The sequence below is a fragment of the Electrophorus electricus genome, chromosome 21 (genome assembly GCF_041902795.1).
Source record: "Electrophorus electricus isolate QZ-2024a chromosome 21, ASM4190279v1, whole genome shotgun sequence".
Lineage (NCBI taxonomy): Eukaryota > Metazoa > Chordata > Actinopteri > Gymnotiformes > Gymnotidae > Electrophorus > Electrophorus electricus.
This window is the reverse complement of record NC_137517.1, coordinates 13,923,420-13,935,445: the sequence shown is the minus strand read 5'-3', so window position 1 is coordinate 13,935,445 and position 12,026 is coordinate 13,923,420. Positions and strand designations below refer to the sequence as shown.

The window sequence follows — 12,026 nt, the reverse complement described above, 5'->3', positions numbered from 1 at the left end:
CATATTTCCATAGGACTATTGTGTAGGACTCCTTGATCTGCCAGTGATTTCAATGTAATGATGTCATTTTTTAAATGATAGTTTATAGCTGGATAAACCTATGAGCATCTTGCAGGGTGCCCCAGTAGACATAACCAAGTTGTGATGTTCACATGAGCAAGCATGAGCTTGCTAATGATGAAATCACTGACAACAAGAAAGCCAAAATTTCTATAAGTAAGATTCATTTTCATTAACTTTATTTATAAAGTTTATAAGTAAATATATGAACTGGATTAAAATGATAATTAATGGCAGATTTGTAAGGTGAATGAAGGAATGAATGTCAAAATTGAACTTTACTTTGGTAAACAATGAAGACAAATGCTTTACATAAGGGAGCCTCCACAAAGACAGGAAATATAACCAGTGCAATTTCTGATTTTCATTATGGAGGCAGGGCCTATAGCAGCCTGGCCCTTCTCAGTGTTCTGAAGAAGGCATTGCAGCATTATCAGTAAAACATCACTCCCTGTGTACGTTACGTCACACATCTAACTTCTAACGGCCAGACAGAAGAGGACGGCCATCAGAGCCAGCACAGAGGCAGCAGAACAGGCCTCTAGATGGGTGTGGAGCAGTAGGAGCCATCCACGGGCACATACTACTAGGACACAAGCTGGGAGCTAAATCAATCCCAGCTGGGTCACCTGGGAGACGGAGTCTGATGTTCAAAAGACCGGAAACACCCAGTGAGCCCAGGTAATATCGCTGATGATGTATACAAGATGAATTTTTAAAACTTAATGAAAACACGTTGGGAAGGTAGAGTGCACATTTTTAGCTTTGCTTTAATGACTCATTTACAAAATTAAGAGCTATTAAACATTTAAGCATTAGGCCTAACAAACAAATTCCAGTTTGTACAGCTAAAAAGGTTTTAGAAACAACTGTCACCTTGATCAACAAGGGTACCTCTGTACTAACCTTCCACACCATTACACACACACACACACACACACACACACACACACACACACACACACACACACACACACACACACACACACACACACAGAGAGAGAGAGACATACATACATCAGAGTCCAGGCAACACATTGTGCCCTTTTCAGTTCTGGCTATTCAAATGACTCTAGATTTGTGTCCATGTATAATGGGTGCTGCTTGGGAGGCTGGATTTTACTGTCCAAGATCCAAGTCCCAATTCAACTCTTTCACCAGTGCTCAGAGAAATAAAAAACAAGCGTGTTTGTGTGTGTGTGTGTTTTTTTTAAAACACATGACACAATGCAAATAATAGAAGCTGTAATAGAAGCTACACTCCTTATGCAAATAAGGGCAAATATTTAATTCGTTTTGCTGGAGATGATTATGAAGAACTATAATCCAAATTTAGTCACTGGTAAAAAAAAAACAAACCCTGTATCATGATACAGCCCCTTGTGTCGTGAAGGTGCCTAGCAATCACCTCAGTAGATGATGTGCACCACTGTTGCTGAGACAAGTCCACATTTTACACGTGCTTAAACGGAAATAAGCAAGCTCTGCGAATATCAGGGTAGGTATCGGCCAATGAAAACTCCCGTTTGTCGGCTTCTAGGTCTAAGCTGAAATGCTGAGTGTCTTTCCTTTGCGGGTCATGAAGTAAAGCTTTGAGCCTGCAGTCCTGGACATGACCACAAACAGAAAGGGGTCCAAGCACCCATGGAGGCAGCACAGGCAGACGGCCATGCTGAAGTAGGCAAAGAAGCTCTCGTTTCCGCTCGAGTAGAGCAGCACATAGTGCAGGAAATGAAGGCAACTGCTAGGCCCAAAACAAAAGATGAAGATGAGCAAAACCAAAGAGCTGGCCCTGATGTAGAGGCCCCAGTCATGGTGAGAGCGGTTCAGCTGCCAGACGATGGAGGTGTAGCAAGCCACGTTGACCAGTAGGGGGAACAGGAAGCCTAGTAAAGTCAGGCCCAGGTTGTAATACACCAGAAGGTTGTAACTGCTCTGGTCGGAGGGAAGGACGTCATGGCAGGTGGTAATCCCAAGCTGAGGGACATCGTAAGTCTGGTGGACCAGAAGCTCAGGAACCATAGCGGCTGAAAAGACAACCCACACGGCCAGGCTGGCCCAGGCCGTGCAGGAGCGCTTGGGAAGGCTCTTGTAGAAGAACGGGTGCGCAACGGCCAGGTAGCGTTTTGCGCTAATGCAGGCTAGCGTGTGCGCCGAACAGTAGAGGTTGCCGTAGAAGCAAGCAGTGGTGAGGCGACAGGCGGTCTCGCCGAACGCCCAGTCGTTGCCGGCCAGGTGATAGTGTGTCTTCAGTATGAGGCTGAGGAGAAGCAGCAGGTCTGAGACCGCCAGGCTGCAGTACAAAATGGCCGACGACACCGTCCGTACCTTGGCCCCGACCAACAGCAGGATGGCTATGTTGGCAGGAAGCCCCACAGCGATTGCCAGAATGTAGATGCCTGGAATAGCCCGAGTGCTGAAGGTGCCTCTGAGGTATGTCACAGTGTCGTTGCCGATCAACAGCAGCGCTGGTCGGGCGGCTGGCGAGGAGGAAGAGTGCAGTAGAGTTTCTGTGGAGTTTGGAGGAAGTGGAAGCTGAACAGGGATGGTGTGGCCTCTGAACGTCCTCGGGTTGACATGGCCAGTACTGTTAACTTTGTTCTTTGCTGAACTTTTCCCTGAATGAGAGAAGACAGTTTTGCTTAATCGCCGTGAAAACACTGCTCTACTCAGCTGTCTTATTATTCAGAGTGGACCGAAACAGGACTACAGGCTTAATAACAGTTATAATTATATTTCCATATTCAGTAAGAAAATGTAAAAATCACGTGATTAATAACATTAAACTGCTTTGGTTCTACAGTATTGAGTATATATAATAAAAATAAACGTTTACCATCAAAATAAAGTCAGCTACAGAATGTATTATAACTGTATTACAATTGTATGAGCAAGCCTGCTTCCAGTCTAAAATCATAAAGCGTTAAACTGGAAGCGCATCTAATAGCAAAGCAGTTCAGTCCCCGTGGTCATCAGCTCGTAATGAAATTAAACAGCCTAATGAATAAATAGCCTAATTAAATGTGAACTTAAATCTGACTGAGGAAAAAAATCGATTTCACACAAATATAGAGTACTTCAGTATAAGTACAAATATTTACAAAGTACAATTGTTTTTAAAAAGTGCCCAAAAAGTACGTCCAGCCCCCATTTACTTAACATGGGATACATGTACACTGAATGACCAGTACGTGTAATCCTACAATACGCTGTATTGTAACTGGTCGTTATTTATAGAGGTTCACAGAGTAGCGGTACATTTACGCAGTTTTGCATGACTGTTCGCTGCAGAACTATAAAGCTAAATTACCCAGAAAGCTAAATAGAACGATTAGCTAGATTAAACAAAAATAATTTTTTACCTTGTGTCACCCCAAGAATAAGCAAATTCATTATGAAGATGAATAGCATTTTCCCCATGGCAATTGATCGGTCCAAAGTTAAAAGCTCAGTTGGGCTTTCGCGGTAACTCTGATGACTTTGGGTTTTTAGCAAAGAAGCGCTAGACGAAGCTGGAACCTCCTGCTACTGCTCTGGGGTCGGACCTACTGGAAAGAAACCAAAATTGGTACACCACTCTCACACTCACTCTCACTCTCACACTCACACTCACTCTCTCTCTCTCTCTCTCTCTCCGTTGTGGTCAACTTCCTCAACACCTGAATCCCGCAGGCGGCCAGTTCCTGTTTTCAACTTCTTCTTTTTTAAACTTGTGAATATGTATACTTATATATTTATACTTGTATTTCTAATCACAAGGATGATGCATTTGAAACGTTCCATTTGTGGCACGGAACACGTCATGTATAGCCTATAGCCTTTTTTAAAATTTACGGCACATTTAGCGACAAATACATTTATGCTGACAAATACTTCAGGGCCAAAGGACACAGTCCTGGCAAATGATATTATGGCTAATTGACATATACAAAGGACTCGCTGCAGTTGTGTGACAGATTGTCTGGCTCTTAGAGGACGTAAACTGTTTATAGGTAAAGTAAGTAGAAAACGCGGTCTCTTGGATTTGTCGCCAAGAGGCGAATAGAATAATACCTATTAGTTCCACCACCTCTAAGGATGGTTTTTTTTTTCAGCACAGGCATGAGGAAATGTAAGCGTGGTTGATTTATATATATCTTATATATAACCGCAACACGTCAGAGAAACAATTAAACTATAAATAGTACATTTTCAGTTTCATTTACAGTTTATTTTTATTTCTTGTGTGTCCCTGTTAATCCAATAACTATTACAGTAATTGTAATACTGTTAACAGTAATTGTAATGTTATAATTGATGCAGGCTACTACAGGCTTTACAAAAATCTTAAATCATCTTTAATTTAACAGATAGCATTTTTAATATTTGCATCACCATATAACATTGATTTTTGCTTTGGCACGCTCAGATGATTCAGAAATAGTTTTGTGTGTTTCAGTTCTGTTTGTGTGGTCTGCCGATGGAACTCACAAAGGTGCCTGGGGTGATTGTTTCAGCTGTCACCTTGTTTTTGCTGATTCTGCTCAGAAAAACACACACATCCTACCACTGCTGTGTGTGTTTGTTTGTGTGTGTGTATAAACATACCCACACAAACAAACATACTGTAATGCTGAGCAGTAAGGAGAAGCGTGAGATTTATTACGGGAAAATCCAGAGTCGTAGTCGTCAGGGTAGTCCAGGGGCATAGAGCCAACACGGAGAGTACGAGGATACATGATCAAACAAACAAAACACACGAAGGCAAACAGGGGAAGAAGGCTACAACAAAGGCTAGGAAGAAGTCGGAGTTTTAGAAACACAAAGGCTAGCAACAACAGACAGACTAGGAGGCACGGAGTACACATTCACGGGTATAGCGATACAGGCTTGCAAAATCAAAACATACATCCAAACATTCAAACATCTAGAAACCAAGAACATAAACTGACTGAGGACGAGAAAAGTGCCAGGAGGCAGGACGAGGATTACAAAATCCAGGGACAAAGGGACCGGAACGGACAGGCACAGGGACAGAAACAGAGGGAGACGTGGGAACCAGGACGGGCACAGAAACGGGCACAGCGACAGACAACACCAGGAGCAGAACCAAAACGGGGCAACGAAGCAGGCAAAAACAACGGAGGGAGGGCGGGAGGGAATCCGAGGCAGGACTGCGGACTAGGAGAAGACACACGGGGCATCAGACAGGGTTTAATTAAATACATGAACTCGACAAGGTAGAAACGAGGGACGGGTGAGAGCAATCAAGCGAGCGGCGGAGAAAACTAAACTACGGCATGGAACTAAAATACACAAGACAGGGAAAACACGGGACATGGAAGATGGGAGGGACTGACCGTGACACATACCCACATAGAAAAGGGTCCACTGAACCCGTTATGTGTATTTTTCTAAGTTACATGTCTTTACTTTAAAGAAACATTTGCCTTATTGTTATCAAGGGGGCATTTATAAGTTAACGCAGATAGAGGCAGAGAGGTCAACAATGATGAGAAGTACACTCGTACAAAAAGAGAGTAGGAGATCTGATATCTGCATGATGCATACATGACCTTATGGTAAGCATAAGGTTTTCTCTGGTAAATAACATCTGGCTCTTTACAGAGCCACTGTGCTTCTCTTTCCATCAAAATGTTTAATACATAGCATCATCCCCTGCAGATATGGCCCCAGACTTATGTTATGACTAAACTGAAGAGAACATGGTGTAACTATGAAAAACAACAGTTGTAGCCCGCTGCTACATAGCGGGTGAGCATGTATGAACAAACATTGCAGGCCACCTGCATAAGGACAAAAAGACATCCAAACTGTTAGTCTCAGTTAGATACCAAATATAACTCCCAAACAGATATAAACAAGTTCTGGTCATTTACAGCTCCCCTCTGACAGCTTTTATTGCTTATATATTCTCCCTATCTCTCTTTCACTTGAATGCTGTAAGCACACGTTTGTTCTTATCACAGTATTGTGGGTGGTGTCATACAATGTACTGAACATTTCTGACTGGAATTTTAAATCAAACCAAACCACAAATATACACTCTGTTCTTTTAGCAGGCTTTAAGAGTAGTAACCTAGCTAGTTGATGTGCTCTAAACCCGAAACAAACGGCTGAAGGTTGTGGTGACTTCTTTAAGTTATTTTCATTCCCCAGACAAAACAAGATAAAGTAGCATTCACATCTGTAAATGAACCAATACAATTTTGAAAGGCAGCTTTTATAACTGCTGCTGTACGTTCAGAGGCCCTTTCACCTACTTCGCTCTTAGAAAACACACACACACAAACACACACAAACACACACACACACACACACACACACACACACACACAAACCCACATAGATCTGCATAGGAGAGGTTCCTGTAACGTGTGTAGCCGGTAACCAATGTAGCTTGTAACAAATGACTGACAGATGATTTACCAGAATAGTATAAATTGAGGAAACAGAGGGCATTAGGAAGAGGAATAATTTGTGTTATTTCAAAACCCCCTTATATATTGTTGTGTAAGAAGGTTTTTAAGGACTTTTTCAGTATGCGAAACTGACTGTCCAAGAAACAAGGACACTTTGCACTTTTGTACTGACATGGTGCGGGTGCCGGTAGCGCCATCTCAAAGTTGTTTACCTGATTTACCGCAATTTACAACTAAAAGCACGATAAGACAATAACGAATCACGTTTGCGGGAGAAACATCGCATTATTTGCGATATGGACATGTTGTTTATACGTCACATTTGGGCTCTCAAACCAGCGGAAGCGAGGTTCCGTTCTTAAAAAGTTCGCTAGTTCGCGGGAAACGGCTCCGACAGGAGCGCCAACACTTTTTTAGGTGAAAAGTGATAACAGTGTCATTCACTGGAAGCAGCAAAGTCATTTCAGTGCTAACAGCACCCCCTTGTGGCATATTATGCTAAAGGCGTCTGGATGAGTGGGTGAGTGAGTTGGGTGAGTTACAGTGCAGCTCCAGTGAGGTGCTTCGCCTCTAAAACACTTCGCCTACAGTAAGCGTTGTGCAGACAAAATGTCCCAAGAAACGATTTGTGCGTTAGGTTATGTAGACTAAGGTTTTAGGCTACATTACAATCTCCTTTCTAAACAAACCAGAATCGAGCACAAGACCAAAGACCCTATAAAATAGGTACACACACAGACACACCCAAAGTTACATTTACAAAGCTTTAAAAGCCCTTCGGGTTAATCAAAACCTGTAGTCGAGTTTGTTAACGACTGACAACGCGCATAAATCCTCCAGTGCATAATACACACCCCCTCCACCCCCCATCTCGGGAAGCCGTAACTCTGGATACGACAAAACACAAACATTTCCACCGACAGCTAAAATGTAGGCTAATGTCTTTCACCAGAAAACATGGAATTTGGGCTGTGAATTTACTAACAACTTACAACACACGACTTACTTCTCTAACGTGTCGCGCGGAAAAGTCATGCCACGACATCCTTCTGAAGATTTCTGTGTCGCGGGTGTCAGGTATTTTTCTCCACACAAGGGGGAGGTGAGTGAAAAGGCTTCTATTTTGAGTTCTATAATTTTATTTAGATGATTACATTTTATCAACGTAACTGTACCAAAATAAACACACACACACACACACACACACACACACACACACACATATATATATATATATATATATATATATATATATATATATATATATATATATATAAAAGGTTTTTTTTTTTAATTTACATTTATTTTTATTTATTTATTTTTACATCATGCTCAGGTGAACTGCTGCGCGTTCTCTCCCGCCTGTGACATCATCCTCACGTGCTCGGACGACGGCAGCCTTTACCTGTGGGAAGCGTCTAGCGCGGACCTGCTGGCCAAAGCGCGCGGGCACACGGGTCGGTCAGGCCGGACCTGTAGCGTTTCTCTATCGCCGCAGTGCCCGTGCAGACTGCCTCTGACCGTCTACGTGTTGTTGACGCGCAGGTCCGGTGAGATGCTGCGTTTTCTCGAAGGACGGCGGTTTCTTCGCGAGCGCCTCTCATGACTGCTCCGTGCGAGTCTGGCGCACTCCGAGCCGCGAGTGCGTGCACGTGTTGACGGGTCTGTTTCTCCTCTCACGTGCTCCCTGCGTGCGTGCTGGCTTTAGTATTCATTATTCATGCGCTCAAGGTATCGGCACCGTTTACGGCGCAGACAGCAGAGCTCCCCGATAATTATTATCAGAAAAAAGGAATTAGCCTAAATAATGAGGACATGTAAAAAATAATAAAGTTAATGATGTGTTACCACGGGGTGTTGCAATGGGGCTCATAGGGACGTAAACTCGCTTTAAGTTCATTTCCGAGATGCCAATGTCGTGTCCGGCTGCAAATCCGGACAAGTCTGACGTTATTGGGAGTGCCAGTGCTTACTGATATAACATGAGCGCGGTCAACCGAGGTGACCAGCAGTTACGAAATTCATTGGAAGAAAACATACAGTATATCCAGACGGTTCACGTCTGTGTCCGAATAGGCTAATGTGGGGCTACTTTAAACCTTGCTCGTGTAGGCTGTGGTGTGCAGTGGTCACGCAAACAGCTGGAAGTGGTGGTTTGGCGGCGTTATTGTCCAGCTTGACAAGTTCCCGGAGACGGGTGCTGATTACGCAACTGGTGTAAACCTCTTAAACGTCTCATTCGGTGATGGAAGCTTGTTTACTAACTTGACCAAGTTGACATTTTAATAAGAGATCACTGTTTTAACGGTGTAACCCATGACTCCTTTTTTTTTTTTAAACACTTACAAACTATTCATCTGTGTGTTGGTGCGTGAGTTAATGACAGAAACCAACTCAATATTCAGGCCACAGGCGGAGTGTTGAGACGGTGAGCTTCAGTGCTGACGGCAGGAGGCTCGCGTCAGGGGGTTGGGACAACAAGGTGTTCCTCTGGGACGCACAGGTGAGTGAGGTAGCAAAGAAACAAGAGAAGGGCTCCTCTTGCACGGCGATGATTGCTAATATCTTCCCCTCATGGAGAATATTTATTCTGCTGTACTTGTGCATGACTGTCAGGCCCATGAAGTACTGTCCGTCAAAAAAGAAATGCGATGTAACTTAGAAAACACACCGTTATTTTTAAATTCTTTTTAAAGAATAAAATCTAGCTGTGTAGTCGGCAGAACAGTGTGGATGAGGGAAGTGTGTGAAACATGCCGTTGTCTGTTGTGCAGAGCGGAGAGAAGGAGCGAGAGTTGCTGGCTCACAGTGCTGCTGTTCAGAGCAGTGCATTCTCCACAGACTCGCAGTGTCTGGTTCGGCACATACACACACACACACACACACACATACAAACACGCCCACCTACAAACACACACACACTCACACACCCAAGCCAGGCATGCTTATACGCAAATATTGCTGAGGCAGAATGCTTATATGATCATATGAAAAATTGTGTGTGTGTGTGTGTGTGTGTGTGTGCTTGCGTGCGCGCGCGCACACGTGCGTCTGAGTGTCTGAGTTGTAACATTCCTTGTCTCCTTTGGCTGCCTGAAGGCCACAGGCTCTTGGGATCGCTCAGTGAGGGTGTGGGGTCTCCATGGTGATGAGGAAGTTGTGACTTTGGAGGGTCACCGGGGAAACGTGGCCTGCCTGTGCTTCTCCACAGTGGGGCTGCTAGTGAGGTTCAAAACACGTGCACGCTCACATACACTCGGCTAGGACGGGTCAAACTGCTCTTCAAATCATTACTCCACACCCAACGACTGTGAACACCAGCTGAAGTTTAGTGTGTTCAGTGCTTTCTCTGTTCCACTCAGCCTAACATACATCTTATGTCAGCTGACATGTCACATGACAAACAACTAAAATTATTCACATTTCCAGCCGTTTTTTTCACATTGTCACAGACCTGCCGATATTTGTAAGGTCACTTTACAAATAAGTTCAGGTGTTTATGCACAGTTTTACATATCAGCATGTCCCATAATGTTGGCTGTTATGATCTTGTGTGTTGGTGTGCATTTTTTTGGGGGGGGCGGTCATGTGTGTTTAAGGCATCTGGTTCATGGGATGGAACCGTACGCGTGTGGTCGGTGAAGAGCCGCACGTGTGTGTTTGTGCTAGAGGGCAGCGAGCGAGTGTGGGTCAGGTGTGTGGCTTTCTCAACAGATGGCCTAGTGTTAGCGTCCACTGCTGAGGGAGACACGGTGAGAGAATACACACACACACACACACACACACACACACACACACACACACACACACAGTGGCTAAATGCTTATTAATCTCACAGGTAAATATCTGGGATATGGTGGATGGCCGGTGTCTTAAGCATCTGCAGGTGAGTTACCTGTTTTAATAGTGTTGTATGGTGTGCAGGTGTTACGATGTACAGTTGTGGCCAAAAGTTTTGACTGACACAAATTTTGGTTTTCACAAAGTTTACTGCCTCAGTTTTTTTAGATCATTTTGTCAGGTGTTTATATGGTATAGTGAAGTACAATTATAAGCATTTCATGTTTTTTTACTTTTTATTCACACACCCCCAAAGAAGAAAAGGTGAGCATTACCATGAGTCCTGTGTCATGCCAACAGTGAGTCATCCTGAGACCATTCATCTGTGGGTTTGCTCAAAATCTTGTCTAAAAACAATGCCACCAATAAGGAATGGTAGCAAAACCTCCTCCAAGACCAACTTCTCCCAACAATCAAGGAGCAATTTCATGATGAACAATGCTACTTCCAGCATGATAGCGCACCATGTCACAAGGCAAAGATGATAACCAAGTGGCTCGGTGATCAAAACATTGACATTTTGGGTCCACGGCCAGGAAACTCCCCAGATGTCAATCCCTTTGAGAACCTGTGGTCTATCCTCAAAAACAGCATGGACAAACAAAAACACAAAAAACGATTAACTCCAAGCACTGATTAGGCAAGAATGGGTTGCCATCGGTTAAGATTTTGTCCGGAAGACGATATCCAGCATGCCGAGGTGAACTGCTTATAAAGTCTTATAAAGAAGGGTTAACATTGTAAATATTAAGTCTTTGCTTAAATTGGATGTTTTTGTCAATAAAAAGTAAAAAAACTTATGAAATGCTTATAATTGTACTTCACTATACCACAAACACCTGACAAACGGATCCAAAAAACTGAGGCAGCAAACTTTGTGAAAACTAAACTTTGTGTCTCAAAACTACAACTGAACTTCATAAAATTATCAAGTTAAGCTTAGGCGTAGAATTACAGAAGTCATAACCACTGCAGTAGATTCCAGTACATTACGGGTTGTGTGTGTTGCAGGGTCATAAGGACTCTGCCTACGGGTGTGCCTTCAGTCCCAGCGGTGCCCTGCTCACCAGCGGCTCTGAGCAGCTGGACCTGGGAGATGAAGCAGACCTATGCAACCAACAGCTGGAGGACGAGGCACAAGAGCACCCCCCCAGAAGACAGAAACAAGTACGATGGGTCAAGAGAGATCGTTCATGGACCTTTCAGGCACAGCCATGAAGTTCCCCATAAAATGTTACTAGGAGCTTTTTCACCTTATTGTTCTGCTCTTACCTTCTGGCAACCAAGGGCAAAGGTTGATGGAGATTCACTAAACCTTGACTCATTTACATTTACAGGGCAGCTTGATTTACTTCACCCCTCCAATCCTATGAAGGCCCATGACCCAAGAAATGTAGTTTAAAAAAACAAACCCATTGAGCCAAGCATCTTAAGTGACTAGATAAAATACTGGACTACAATAAAAAGTACAATTCCTTATGCTTGGGTTATAGGTTGAAGTTGAATAAAGTACCAAAAATTACAAAACACTTGGAAAAGTATTTATACTTAAAAGTACACTGCCACACAATGTTGTTGTTTGCCACACAGCTCAAAGTTAACAGCACAAAGTAAAACCTTTTCCAGCAGTCCAGACAGTCCACGTCTCCAGACACAGACTTGCTCATTAATGGGGCCATCTCTCACACACACAAAACACACGGC

At 43.5% G+C, this 12,026-nt stretch overlaps 2 protein-coding genes across 7 annotated transcripts; one reads left to right on the top strand and one right to left on the bottom strand.

Annotated features, from left to right (window-relative positions):
* Positions 1 to 810: 810 nt before the first annotated feature.
* On the bottom strand, positions 811 to 4,181 carry LOC113591960 (proteinase-activated receptor 3). Its single transcript, XM_027032678.3, has 2 exons — positions 3,423 to 4,181; positions 811 to 2,678 (listed from the first exon to the last, which is right to left on the bottom strand). The coding sequence occupies exons 1-2, from the start codon at positions 3,478 to 3,480 to the stop codon at positions 1,603 to 1,605; spliced, it is 1,134 nt and encodes a 377-aa protein (XP_026888479.2). The 5' UTR covers positions 3,481 to 4,181; the 3' UTR covers positions 811 to 1,602.
* A 3,116-nt stretch (positions 4,182 to 7,297) lies between these two features.
* Positions 7,298 to 11,849, top strand: wdr38 (WD repeat domain 38). 6 transcript variants are annotated; one of them, XM_081704193.1, is made up of 10 exons: positions 7,320 to 7,584; positions 7,819 to 7,939; positions 8,028 to 8,213; positions 8,888 to 8,985; positions 9,257 to 9,337; positions 9,582 to 9,704; positions 10,082 to 10,234; positions 10,321 to 10,368; positions 11,334 to 11,489; positions 11,660 to 11,849. In XM_081704193.1, the coding sequence occupies exons 1-10, from the start codon at positions 7,516 to 7,518 to the stop codon at positions 11,693 to 11,695; spliced, it is 1,071 nt and encodes a 356-aa protein (XP_081560319.1). In that variant the 5' UTR covers positions 7,320 to 7,515; the 3' UTR covers positions 11,696 to 11,849. The 6 variants fall into 6 exon arrangements, with proteins under 6 accessions (XP_081560320.1, XP_081560319.1, XP_026888480.3 ...); XM_081704194.1 differs by lacking the exons at positions 11,334 to 11,489; positions 11,660 to 11,849 and adding an exon at positions 10,579 to 10,715 and having other exon boundaries at positions 7,298 to 7,584; XM_027032679.3 differs by having other exon boundaries at positions 7,333 to 7,584; positions 11,334 to 11,849.
* The last annotated feature ends 177 nt before the right edge of the window (positions 11,850 to 12,026 follow it).

Coding starts and splice junctions, on each gene's coding strand:
- LOC113591960 (XM_027032678.3), bottom strand. CDS start 3,480: ATGGGGAAAATGCTATTCATCTTCATAATGAATTTGCTTATTCTTGGG. Junction 2,679..3,422: donor TATTCTTGGGGTGACACAAG/GTAAAAAATTAT, acceptor TCTCTCATTCAG/GGAAAAGTTCAGCAAAGAAC.
- wdr38 (XM_027032679.3), top strand. CDS start 7,516: ATGCCACGACATCCTTCTGAAGATTTCTGTGTCGCGGGTGTCAGGTAT. Junction 7,585..7,818: donor TTTCTCCACACAAGGGGGAG/GTGAGTGAAAAG, acceptor CATCATGCTCAG/GTGAACTGCTGCGCGTTCTC. Junction 8,986..9,256: donor TGTTCCTCTGGGACGCACAG/GTGAGTGAGGTA, acceptor TCTGTTGTGCAG/AGCGGAGAGAAGGAGCGAGA.